At 40.8% G+C, this 14302-nt stretch overlaps 1 protein-coding gene across 1 annotated transcript in view; it reads right to left on the bottom strand.

Annotated features, from left to right (window-relative positions):
- Positions 1 to 13512, bottom strand: part of arrdc1b (arrestin domain containing 1b) — a 45062-nt gene extending 31550 nt beyond the window's left edge. Inside the window, exon 1 of the mRNA XM_085166187.1 lies at positions 13310 to 13512. Within this exon, the coding sequence (XP_085022313.1) occupies positions 13310 to 13427 (118 nt within the window). The 5' untranslated portion in view covers positions 13428 to 13512. The remainder of the gene's footprint in view (positions 1 to 13309) is intronic.
- Positions 13513 to 14302: the final 790 nt, after the last annotated feature.

Raw genomic sequence — 14302 nt, 5'->3', positions numbered from 1 at the left:
AGCAACAGGGTGAAAAATATTTTCCAAAGATGTGGTAATAATTACACCTTAAAGCATTTCCAGTCAACTCGTTACCTGAATAATATTTACACGCGGTAACATGGCTAATTTCTATATGCAAAACAAGCACATGGATAATTAGCTAATCATTTCATGATGATCATCATCATGAAAAATGCTGTCAATTAAATGGAAAAACCTGACTAACAAACCACAAGTGTCTCTGCTGATATGTCTGTTTGTCAACCATGACTGTCATGCAGTGCCATGCAGAGATGTTACCAGAGGGGATACTTAAGGTATCATTCGACATCTAAATTCTGAAAATGGAACAATACTTGTTTTTCTTCAGCACTGTAGGCAGCGTATAGAGGGAGTAAGGGGGCGGCATACTGTGACAAATATGCTAGTTTATTATTACATGCATAAGAAGAAGAAGTCGGAAGGCAACAAAGACAGGAAAAACTAAACTTTGTTCCACAGGGTAAAATGTTTGTAACTTACATTAAATGTTGGTGATAACATAATGCCACAGAAACATTAGTAGACAACTCATCAACCATCCTAACAGTTTGTGTTTCATTTCATTTTGTGACTTATCAACCAAATATAAGGTTTTAAATAAATGATGTGCCAACATGTCAGTGTTTAAAGACAAACCTATAATACAAGAATTAAATAAGTTCATGTTAAATTAATATTAAATATTGCATCAAATGTAAAGGAGTTAATGTCTAAGTACGTGGGATGATAATCTTGGACAGCTACCTAGGGATGGGTACCGGTATCCGGTGCCATGATGGCACCGGTTCTGACATAAACGGTAGTAACCAGACCGAAAAGCAGCGCACATTTCAGTGCTTTATTTTCCTGAGCTGTGATACACTTTAGATTCTAGCCAATCATTTTACCTTTGCAAGGATAGTAGGCGGGCCCAGGTACGTATGTTCTTTTAGAGCAGTTACAGATTAAAAATGCCCAAGACGAAGCGGTCAAAGTCTGGCTGTACTTCACAGCAAAAGATGCAAACTCAGCAGCCTGCAACAAGTGCTTTAAGCTGATACTGTCAAAGGAGGTAACACCTCAAATCCAATGAAACACCTGGCGACGCATAGTGGGGTTTTTTTAAGCCGAAAAATGCGCTGTATTTGATAGCTTGCTGCAAAACCTCACACCGAGCACATCTACTGCGGGTGTGGTGCCTGTTATCGGACCGGGAGTTAGCAACATCCCCCAAGAACCCGAAGAGGAGAGTCCTGGCCCCTAGCCCTGCCAGTGTAGCAGAAGTGATGACGGATGATGATGGCAGCAGCAGCCGTTCTTCTGTGTGAGTAGCTTAATGTTGTTGTGTGTAATTTACGTTGAGTAAGCTCAACGCCTTGAGGCGACATTTGTTGTGATTTGGCGCTATATAAATAATATTGAATTGAATTGAAATTGAATTAAGCTAACCACATTATTACATTAATGCATGTAAGGTGAACTAGCAAACATCATCATAGCTACATGCGGCTGTCTTCTTGTTTGATGGCAGATACTCCCTTCACCCTGGGCAAAAAGGCTAAAATGACCAAAGAAAACGTGGGAAACAGCTAAACATGAGAGGTTTTTGGACAAAGTTTCTGTTTTTTCCCCCCATTGTTTAAGCACTGCTTCCAGCCAAGAGTGATACCATAAATCCCCTATAGCTGCAGAAAAGGCTAACATTGTTATCTTTTTACAAAAAAAAAAAAAAGCTGAACATGAGAGGTTTTTGGACCAATTTTGTGTTCTTCATTCTTTAAGCACCGGTTTGAGCACCGTTTAAGCACTGTTTCAAAAGTACCGGTTTGGTACTGGTATCGGATAAAACCTAAACGATACCAATCCCTACAGCTACCTATATAGCAGTTTTTAAACTCTATTTGAGCACTCAAAGCACTCTCTTACCACAAACGTTATTCACACACATATTCATATAAGCACTTTATTTTTTTTAACCCACTCTGTTCACACAGAGTTCAGTATCTTGCCCAAGGATTCTTCAGCATGCACAATAGAGGAGCCACGTCCACCTCGTACTCATTGATATAAAATTGGGTATTGAGAAACATGTAATTCTGTGGCTAAGTTTCTACTAATACAATGGTAGGTCTGTGCTGAATCCCCGCACTTCAGTTTTACAGCACTTCTCATGCCTTGTTCTCTTGTTTTAAACCACTGATATGGTGGCAGATCATTTATGATGTAATCAGTTTCTGGAGCACAACCAAAGATTTCCCAACTTTTTAGATTAGATCAATTTTATTCATCCAATGTCAATTAAACATTTACTGATGGCAGTTACAAATAACCATTGGTGACAAAAGCTAAATATGTTGCAATCTCATCTTAAAGATAAAGTGGCTACCATCAGAAACAAAGGATACCTCTGGATTACATATGACCCAGATTCAAATACATCAGGTGGTGACCCACACAAACAAAGACTTGAATGTCCACTAGCAACCAACTTTCACCTACAAAGCGATGGGCTGAGAGTGGGTATATTATTAAGGTTAATCTCATTAAGTGAAAATTTGCTCTCAAACCTTTTGGGTTCTTGCACCAGATTAATGCACATCTTGAAAATCTGCAAATTTAGGATACAAAAATATGTATGTTCTGCTTTCTTTTAAATATTATATTAATATACTATTTAAATCTGCTGTTGGCAGAAACAACTGTTTAATGTGGTCTGGAAAAAGATGCATGACAGTGACTCATATGCAGCATAAAATCCAGTCCTTTACAGTCACATCACATAAGATCTTACCGCTAACTACAGACCGCTAAAACTAAAAATCAACTTCTTACCTAACAGCTACTAACTACTCTAGCTTTAGCTTCTTTGCTATCCTGCACTAATCCACATTTTTTTCCACTTCACTTCTGCTCTTTTCAGCTTTTTTTCTTACTGCACAGCACAGGAAGTGGGGCGGCTTTTTAAACATGGGAAGAAGGGAAGTGATCAGGGGTGGGTTTGATGCTTATCAGTGGGTATGACACAGCTGTGGGGCTAGACAGCATGCTGGTTATGGAGGTCAAAATATGTTATAATTACCACAGCTAAGTCTCAGGGCAAAGGGAGCAGCTGGTGCCAAGACCCCCAGCCGGGAGCTCTATTTCTATGGGCACAGTAGTCTGGCTGATGAAGTGTGTCTCAATGCCACCGGCTCACACTGAAGGGCAGCACTCTGAGTCATGAGTCATTCTCTGAGTGATCATGTGTCACGTTATTTGTTTCAGAAAAAAAGAAACCAAAGTTACTGTCAGATGTATTAACAACCTTGCTTTTCTTCAGAGATAAGAGTCATAAAGCATGTGGAAATGTTACAGCTGCCCAGCAACACAAAGAACTCTAGAGAAAACCTGCTTTACAGAGGTAAGTGACTAAGAAGAAAACTACTGGAAACAACGAGCAATCTGTCATCCTCAACACTTGGCTTGAACTCGAGAAAACGTACAACCGCTGCAACCAATGAATCCAATCCAACTTTATTTATTGAGCACTTTAAAAACAACATGGTTGACCAAAGTACTTTCCAGTAAAAAATTGTGATAAAAGTTAAAAACTATGCATTAAACAGACAAAGAAAGTTAAATAACAATAAAATAAATAAATAATAATGACTACCAGCTAACTCTGATACTACTCCTAAAATGCCTTGGAAAAAAGGTGTGTTTTTAAAAATGATTGAAAAATCTCAAGTGTTGGTGCCAACCTAATATGGAGGGGCTGCTTATTCCATAATTTGAGGGCCACGACAGTGAACAGCATAATGAAAACAAACAAACCAACAAAAAAATTCCATAATTTGCAAAAAAACAACTATTCTGGTTCAGATTCTAATAAATCCACACGCCCTGAGAAACAATAATACCTTTTCAGACTGTAGAGTAGAGGCATCAACATGAGGCAAGTCAGAAGACTCAGGCCAAGTCACGGGTGTCATTATGTACCAGCGCTGACGATAGCTGTCATATTTAAAAATGATAAGTTAACTGCATTAAAATTGCACATAAAATCGTAACTAATCCAGTGCCAGCATGGTTAGGGCTGTTCAATATAACGATATATATTGGATGACGATATAAAAACGTCTATGGTTGCATTTTACGCTATCGTTTGTTTCGTGGTGTCACAAAATAAACTGTTTACGGCAATATTTTTTCATCGTTTTGATGGTCACTGTAGTGGCTATATTAATTTCTTAAAGTTCTCTCTTTCTCTTATATTTAATATAACCACACTAGCGCCTTTTTTTATGCGTTGTGGTTAGCAACAACAACGGTAAAACCCCCGCGTGTCTGCTTGTTTATTTTACACATAAACCTTTCACAATAAAGCTCAAGATCCTGTTGAGACTTTTCAAAATAAACTGAATCACGTGAAAGATGCAGAGTATTTACGGATGGGAAGCAAAAAAAGAGCCGCCAGGTGCTAAAAAATAAACCTTACTCAAACGTTAGAACAGGCTTTTCCCCGCAGCACGGCGTGTAATAAATACTCACAAAGAAAACGGCGGCCGTTACAACTTATGTCTAAAAATTTATTGTTTCATGCATCTGTTAAAACACTCGACTCCAGGTACACGATGCCCAGCTGGAAACACTTCCCGCAAGTCGATCTGCCCGAGATTCACAGAATTTACAGAAAATGTTACATTTTTGTGATTTATATCGTTATCGGACGATAGATGTCTTAATATCGGGATATGAGATTTTGGTCATATCGCACAGCCCTATAAAGCAAGATGCTCGCTAAAAGGCTTTCACCTTTCTTCTGCTGCTGCTTCTCTTCCAATCCAGTAAACCAGACTGAGTCACTCACACAGGTGCAGGTAGACTGGTGTTATTATGCAGACTGCTGAGGAATTATTGTAATTACCGCTTTGTTTTCTTGATGGAGCCACTGTAGTCTGATGCATTTTTGGAATTGAAACAGAGTGACAAATTCATAGTGCCTTTTATTGCATGGAGTTTAAGATATAAACTCCTGCGTCACCTGATCTTTCACTGAAATCAAAAACCTAGTGAAGACTCTGTGACTCCTTCACGCCCCATGGCTTTTCTTTCCCTTAAATTTTCTTAATAAATTCACAGCCAAACGGTTTGATGCTCTATGTACAAGTGAAGACACACCCAGGATGGAACAAACATGGCTGTAAAACCGAAAGCAATGCCAGAAAAAAAAAAAAAAGCAGAATTAATCATCTAAGTGTGAGATCGAATGAGTGAAGGAGTGGAACATTTGCTGGCTGTGCAAAAAAGCAGCAGAAATTGCAAACAAAAAAAAAGTCACCATGTGATCAACAAAACCACAGTTCTTACAAACAGGATAAAACATGAGTGTGCTTGTGTGTGTTCTTGTGGGCCGTCCATGTGGCATGCTTTGTTTACACAAAGCCAATGGTTTGTATTACCGCAGATGATGGTTGGGTTACAGTGAATGTTTGCTCTCCTGCTTTGTTGGAAGCTAAGCTAACATCCACTAATGTCATCTGAGAAACAAAAGAACGACACAATTTTACATCTGATTGCTCTCAAGATTCGGTGACTTCTGTGAAATGACTAACTTCCTGATTCACAGTTTCTGTTCATTCTTGCTGTCATGCAACTTTACATTTTATTTTCCAGTGTTTGATTGAGTCCCACATGAGATAAGATGTACATGAAACACAGCAACATTTCATAAACCATGCTGCCAAGATCTATAACTTACTCTCTGTTCTCAGACTCAACAACAGAATATACAGTGTACTTTAGTTTGAAATACAAGATTAAATAAATACATAAATAAATATCATACAACAATCGCACCAGCAATTGTGAACGTGTGCTGTTGTAAATACTAAAAAGTAACTTTACAATTTTCAACAGGCTTTATAAAATGAGATCCGGTCATTCAGAAACCAGGCTTTACTTCAAGCAACAAAGACTGTCCCTTTCCTTTAATATCCCAGGCCCTGCTTTACAGAAGCCAAGGTCAATCCTGTCCAAAAAAACAGTGACCTTGGAATTAGCCTGGGAAGGAAATGAGACCTGACAGCTGTAGGTATTTTCCCATCAGAACAATATGGACTAACACCACCCTCTTCCCAGGTCTTCCAGTAATGGGGAGATAATGAAAAACAGCACTGGCCTTTCAACCAATCCTAAAAGCCCAAACGAGCTTGAGCCAACATGACATGATGGTCTAAAGATAAAGGTCTCTTTTCCAGTCTCCTTTCAGAAGTACATGACAAAAGTAGTGGTGGTTTGCTGGCTTTGAGCTGCCATCACTCTTCCATTGGCTAATACACAAAGAGAGAATCTATGCCCTGCATGATCACTGTGACATTTAAATGACACTTAAATGTCTGCAATCATCATCATAACATGATTATTGGGGATGTAGGTCGGTGGTTTTTTAACTTTCTCTAGTATGTTCCACTTCAGCAGCTGGAGATGGTCACCCAAGGGTTGAGCATTAAACACCCTAAACTTCTGAGATGGGAGCCTCAAAACAATCGCGGTCTGACTCGAACTAACTGCAGTCACACTCAGGCAGATTGATGAAGGTCGGCCAGAAAATGTAGTCTCATTCAATGTAGCAATAGGGGACTCAACTCCTCTGGCTGCCACCTGGCTGAACTTTGGTCATATCCCTGTATGAACCAAGGCTGCTCAATTTCTGTTTCAAATCTTTGAGGTCCTAGATGGACTCTGACGTCCCACTGACTCAGCTTTAATGCTGTCTTAAAGCAGCAAAGTCATTTTGAAGATGGCAGCTGACTGTGAGTGGTCACAAACCGGGTCCCTGTTTTCAAAATAACCACGATGACACCTAAAGTTCACTGCGCACAGTCGCAATAACTTTGGTTGTGATGCCATCGTGTTCCTTAATGCATTAGGGGTGCAGGGCTCGCAAAATCGCTAGCCCGACGTCCCGGGGCTAGCGATTTTTCCAGTCGGGCTACCAAAATCTAACTCAGCCCTGCCCGTCGGGCTATCGTAGGAAGGAAAATATATGTATATGCTTTTGCATTCTTTCGCCAATGTAGCTGAGTAATTATGTCATTGGCATCGATGAGCCACTGTCAATATGTGACATATTGAAATCGCGTTTGAATTTGCGCTTGCTTTTTGCTTTCACTTTCATTTTGCGATCGCGCGAACGGTGTGTAGAGAGCAGCAGCACTGATTGGTGAGTGACGATTAATTGCGCACCAATTGACTATGTGCATGTTAGCATATGCTACTTCCGGTGCGGAAACTCCTGTGGGGAGCTTTGTTTCCGGTGTCCTATTCGCGCCCTGTTTACGGTCCAAAACAAGTTAAGCAAATAAATAAATAAAGCGGCGATTTACATTTCTATAGATGTCTCGGGCATTTACCCAATATATCTGTAAATGATGTTCATCGACTTGTCGATATTTTTCCCCCACGCCTCAGGGGAAAAGAGAAAATGGATTCAAATGTTATATTTCTCAGCTGTCCCTCGTTTATCGCGGGTGTTATGTTCTAAAAATAACCAGTGATAGGTGAAATCAAGTAGCCAATTTTATTTTTTGACGGTGCAAAACGTTTCGTGTACATCGTGGACATACAGCACTGCACTTCAGAGTCACACTGCTAGCGATAGATGCAGCGATTCTGTACTGTACAGGAGAGACGGAGGAGATCGTCTGCGGCGATCAGGACGCAGGACGTAAAAAAGCATGCAAACTTGCACTAAAAAAATCTGTGAAACAGCGAGGTGAAAGGTGAACCGCGTTATAGCGAGGGACCGCTGTAATTTTGAAGGTAAGTCACAACATACCCTTCGTAAATACTAATGTATAGAAACCGTTACCAGCAATCATTAATTTTTTGTGTGACTTTTTTCACGGTTTGTTAACATGCTGTGTAGGTGTGTACTTGACTAGCTGATATCGACATAACGGAAAACATCTGGTTTGACTATTGTTCACCTGTAGTTTGAATGCTGAACATTTGCCTGTTTAAATCATGAGACCAGTCACTATACAGAGATGTGCTTCTGAATGTGGACGATGTGTCTTCTGCTGCAGTGATGCAGTTCTGCTTGTGTTTAGTGATGTAAACAACTGATCGATCTAAACTCTTTAAACGTCAAAATTGATCATTAGATTTTTATGACACAACAGTGGTGAGTGTTCCCACCTTCTCCTCTTTGTAACTTAACGCGATCGTTCCGTTTTCGAGTTTTGGACATGATTTTGGAGTATATCTTCGCAGTAGCGATTGACCGCAAAGTAAAGCTACCGGAAATGTACAACCCCACATCCGGTCTCAAACCAGGAAGTTAGCATTTTCTCGTGCACAGGGTCAATTCCTCTGACATCGTCTTATCACTGATTAGCTTACTATTCAAACACGACAAGTGAAATCTCTTGCAGCAAGCTTAAACATGTGAGAGGTTGAGTGCGCAAAGAATCGCTGAGCGTTATGTGAGTGTGTGTGTAAAAGCAGGAGGATTTAAGCTGGTATTTTAGTTCTGCTCAGCCAAATAAGACAGGTCAGGGTGAAGAAGGGGCAGCCAAAGAAAAGCCTTCCGCAAAACGGAAAAGTTATGACAAATCAGACTATGAGGCAAAAAGAAAGCGCAGCTTTTTTGGTTTCATGGACAAAAGAATTTCTGTGGCTGGAATATGACGAGCTAAATAACATGATGTTCTGCCAGGTGTGTTGTGAGTTTCATTTGATTTCTGAGTCGACAAGCGCCTTTGTTACTGGGACCAGTAATTTTAAGAAAGACCCCATCAGAACTCATGAGAAATGCATTATTGCCCAGTCTGCAGTATCTTTCCCAGAACAAACAGCAATTGGGGAAAAAAAACATACTAAAAATAAACCAAGCACAACAAGAACTCCTGAAAAAGCTGTTTAGAACAGCGTGCTATATTGCAAAGAGTGAACTACCTTTGGCAAAATTTATCAGTCTTTGCAAACTTCAAAAAGCAAATGGCCTAGATCTTGGTTCCACTTACTTCTTACCCGTGACTTCAGTGGAAATTTCAGATTGAGGATCTGACACAGACTGATTCATGTTCTACACAGTTCTTACAAGTTCATAGAAATTTCTGTTCAATTTGAACCAAGTATTTGAGTTGATGGTTGTAATTTTTATACAGTTGCTGTGATTTGTATTTTAACAATTTTTTTGATTAACTTTTGTTTCCGTTACAATATTATACTTTAATGTATAATATTGTAAAGGAAACAAAACATAAAAAAATAGCTTTCTTTTTTATTCGGGCTACTTAAATTTATTTTGGGCTACCAAAAACTGAAGAATGCCTGCCCAAAGGGCTACCAGAGATTTTGAAATTTTGCGAGCCTTGGGGTGGCTGTAGCTCAGGTGGCAGAGCGGATCAGCCACTAACCAGAAGGTTGGTGGTTCAATCCCAGGCTGCTCCAGTCTGCATGCCAAATATCCTTGGGCAAGATACTAACCCCATGTTGCTCTCCGATGCATCCATCGGAGTGTGAATGTGTATGAATGTTAGATACTTAGCACTTAAGCTTAGAAGTGCTTGTGTGAATGAATTAGCTGTATAAAGCGCTTTGAGTGCTCGGACAGAGTAGAAAAGCGCTATATAAGAACCAGTCCATTTACCATTAGACGCCACCGTTTTTAAATAAATCATTAACAACTAAAAAATGATCAAAGCTAAATTCTAGTGAAATAACAATCAGTATGACAAATTCTATCTCATATTTCTCAAATACATTCATGTGGTAGCTTCATACCCTTTCAAATTCAGTAGGTAGGTTTCAACTGGGCAGGAGTGTTAAGTTCAACATTATGTGTAAATAATGTGTACAAGCGGCTATTTCATGCATTTCCATCCACACATTCATGATTCTGCTATTACAACTGTCTACCTGAGCATCCTAATCAATAGAAACACTGTCTAATGGTTTCCATCATCAATAATTGAGTGAGGCTAAGAATTTGGCCTCAGCAATATCCAGCACTCTAGAAAGCTTGTATTTGTCTATTATTACCCCTCAGGGTTATTTCACATCACTGCTTGGTAACAGTACACACAAGATTCACAGTGCAATTTCAGTTTAAGTCTTACAAATGGCTCACAAGGGTCATACAGTGCCAGCATCTACTGGATGTATGTAATGGATAGTATGAGCAGTTTATTGGCCCAGAAAACATAAAATCAAAACTTTATTGATATAATGCACACAGCATAAATACAGGCCACACAATCCAGCTCTGACAAACAAGCCTGCTGTTTTTCTAGTGCAAAATTTCTCAGGAAGGATTCTTCCTTGAATGGGCGTTGTTGATGTTTGAGGCAGGAAACAGCAATGGTCATGAGCACTGAAGTGAAGAGAAAATCAACAGATGACTGAAGAGAAGCAATATCATAGTGTTTTCAACTGCCGCATCAGTACACAAACAACAGAGGCCAAATATTTGACTCATTTGCTTAGTTTAGCAATGAGGATAAAAACTTTTCAAGTAAAGAAGGTTTGCTGTTTTCTTGTTTGGGTCCTTGTGTATATTTTTATTTGGGTGAAACTGTCAGAAGAAAAGGCCCCAGGAGTAAAGCCAATCTTAATCTGCACCATTACTGCAATTACATGTAACGCATGTGGAAATGGGGGAAACTATCATCCACATCAGACATCCTTAATCAGACAAGTGCAGATAATGGATTAAACAGAGAACAGAATGTGAGCGACCAGACAACACAAGATTTACAGTAATGAAGCCAAATGGCTCAGTTCTATTCTCTCCTCGGGAACGATACCCAAAACAGGAAATTGTCACCCCCAAACAAACCACACACTTCAGCTTAATTCAAGTCATCTGACTGATGCAATCATCAGCAGGCTCTATCGAGAGGGCATGATGTCACTGGACACATAACGCAGACTCAGCATTTACAGTACATTAGCAGGGCTCGCTGAAAGCCCAAGATGGAGAAGAGAGTCTTCTCAGCTGGAGCACTTTTGCTAAGAGATCAGTGGAGGAGCCAGTTTAAGGGGCTTAAGTAAGATAAAAAAAACTCCTGAAACATCCCATGCTACAAACAGATATTTAAACTTCATCTGGTCACAGCAGATCGTACACATTTTTTTATTTTGCTGTGAAAAAAATGAAAATGAAGATGTTGGAAAAAGTAAATGAATTTTTCTGAGTGCAACTGAAAGCGCACTGTGGACTCGCACTTTGCTAAGAAAACTACAGGGAGATGAAACCGGATTGACAGACCACCACATCAAACACCTGTCTACATGCTTTTCTTAGCACCGAGGACTCTTATTGAGCTTTTTGCTTGCCTCGGAGAAACTCTCCTACTGTCTGCATGCTTCAAGGACAGCCTACATCCAGCCAGCAGAGCAGGGTTTAATTTGGGGAACGACAGCCGGTGTCAGATAGAGACGAGCTGCCGCTGTTACAACTTACAGTGTAACAAAGCTCAACGGGAGCTTTTGACCTCAGCTACAAACCCATCTGCTTGAGGTCATCCTGTGCATTATGGGAAATTAATCTTACTATGTCAGGTGTCAGGGTTGACTGTGGAATGAACAGAAAGACAGGAGGCTGACCTGGAGGTGGTAGTTGAAGATTTTCACTGGGAGTGAGCAGAAGGGAAAGGATTAGAAATGACTACATCAGAACGACTGCTCAGGCTGAGCAGAGGTAAGACGGGGATAGCGTAGACATGTGGAGAGGAGTAATAGTGAATATGGTGGACAAAGGATGATGAATATGGAGCTGCCAGGCAGGAAGAAAAGGGAAAGACCACAGAGAAGATGCAGGGATGTAGTGAAGGAGGGATAGTATGACAGAGGATGCAAGGAGTAGGGTGAGATGGAGGCAGGTGGAGCAGCCAAAAGAAGAAGAAGAAGGTGCACAACATGCAGGAAATGTGGCCAAATAACTTTACAAGAATTTAAATTGATTTCAATTTCATTTCACTGGATTTGTCTAGGATCTCATACCCGATGCACTTTTGCCTTTCCTGTGCTGTGCTCGTAGATGCTGTACAAAGGAAAACGGGTCTGATGCACTCTTTGCACCTAAAGGCGTCCCATGGTGAGGGGAGATCAGGTTACCCTTGCTAGAAAGACTTTCCAGTCAAAATTTTTAAAAAAAGAAAAAGAAAAAAAGGCCACCTCACCAAGGCTCAAGTCCCTGCCAGAAAACCATGGTTTCCTCACTTCCTCCATCTCTCCCCATCTTTTACAGGTAATATTAATTTGAATAATATTTAGGTTAAGCAGCTGCATTATGTTTGTGGAGTTAATGAATAATCGAGATTATACTGATCATAGCGATGGATAAACTTGTGAATTTTTGCTATTTGCAATTCAAATGTTCGGCCTGTAGTGCTATTTGCTCTCCCTCCTTGTTTTGGTGTGACTTTCCGAGTTCTAGCCTGCAGACACGCGAGGCTCCGCACATCAAACCAGTGTAGATCAGTGGATAAACTGCACTGCAGGCTATTTAAACTTTGTAAAATACAAGACGCAAGGGGACATATTCCCAGAGTCTCACCTTTACTGTCCCTGTCAATTAACATACCACTGTGCAGGGACACCCACTGTAAAAAGAGCTTTCAGTCAAGATGATGACTGCCCTTCCTTATCGGGGAAGATTACCCTCGGGGATCTCTTTACACACAATGGATTCTTTGTGTCGTCCCATGGAAAGTCCAGGAGCTGCTTCCCACTTAGCCCACTTTATTCCCATTATTAACAGTTTCTTCAAGTTTGTCTAAATTAATAAACATTTCCAAATCGTTTCTATTTGACGTTTGTATACTGAAAATGCTCCCAGATGACTAACACCTGATGTTCTGCCTTTTTTTTTGGGGGGGGGGGGGGGGGGGGATATTTCTGTCAATTTCGAGGGTTCTTCAAAAACAAAACAATACAAGGAAGCAACATGTTGCAACAAGCAGGATGTGTGCTTTAAACGGCCTGAAGGGAGTACCAAACAGCTGAGCAGGCACAGACAACAACAGCGGCGGTGGCTGCTGGTGTCGTGTGGGAAACGCTCGGTCCACTCCCAGAGCAGCGGCACAAAATCCCCAATACATGTCCGACGCAACCGCACAGTGTGGTGCCTTGAACAGGCGAGAAAGAAAAGCCACAGCGCGGTGCTCTGCTCTTCCCCACGTCCACCATCACCGAGGAAAAGTTTATGTACACCAAGCCTACATGCGCGCCTCGCTGAGCCGGACTGAGAGAGGCACGCTAGGAGGAAGAAACGCTCCTCTCTGTGTCTTCTGGGTTTCGCTGACGGACAGCTTACCTTTGAAATGCAGCGACTCGGTGGTTCGTATCTTCACCGTCCCGCTTATAGACTCCCCCGGACCGTAAACCACCTTGTTGTTGGTAAAAGTAATATCAAATTCCTGAAGCTTTCCCATGGCTCTGCTCCTCACTACTCCGCTACTTCCTCAGCTCTGCGTATCTCTGATGCTGCGCTCTCACCTGCTGCCGCGAGCTCCCTCCTCCTCCTCCCCACCTTCCTCACTCGCACGCCTGTGACGTCACGTTGACTTTTGATAACAGATGCGCTCATGTGTGGTTTAAGAGAAGATGATTGTTTGATATTGTAAATAAATGACCAGACTTATTTTTTATTTATTTATAATATCAACTATAGACAATAAAGCAGGAACCTTCAGGGCTGTGAAGTGCCAATAACTGCACTTCCTTTACTGGACACTAGAGGCTACAAATGTGAGTCAATTTCTATAGACACCCATGTAAAAAAAAAAAGCCCAACTTTACAGCATTACAAAGCATGTTTTTAGCACTGTGTTTTGACTATTGCCCCCTGCTAAGAATTGTACAGTGAGCAAATTCATTTATAACTCATGAATTAGGTCACTGGAGCAGGTTGATGTGTCTGCTAGGCCACCTCCACTATCTCGCATCACTGAGCTGGACCTCTTGACCATGTATGAGCTGTTGGTGTCTTTTGGAGGATTTAAAACACTTTTTTGGGTCAAATATTCTTGGACACAGATCATCCAGGTAGTTTCTCCTCTGGTTTTCTTGCCTCAAAGTTGTATTTTTTTATTTTTGAATAGTATTAATTAGTATGGTTGTGCTTGTGCGTCATTCACAAGGGCAAGAATGGTGAGAATAAATGGATGTCACAAAACAGCCACAAGCATTCATATTCATTACAGGCATGATAGTTGGGTGAGGCATGATAGTTCCCATTGAATATCCAACACTGTCTTTGTTTGAGTTATTATTCCTAATTAAATGTAACACTGGTATTAACCCCCTA

The sequence above is a fragment of the Neolamprologus multifasciatus genome, chromosome 7 (genome assembly GCF_963576455.1).
Source record: "Neolamprologus multifasciatus chromosome 7, fNeoMul1.2, whole genome shotgun sequence".
Taxonomy (NCBI): Eukaryota; Metazoa; Chordata; class Actinopteri; order Cichliformes; family Cichlidae; genus Neolamprologus; species Neolamprologus multifasciatus.
This window is presented reverse-complemented; position numbering and strand designations above follow the sequence as displayed.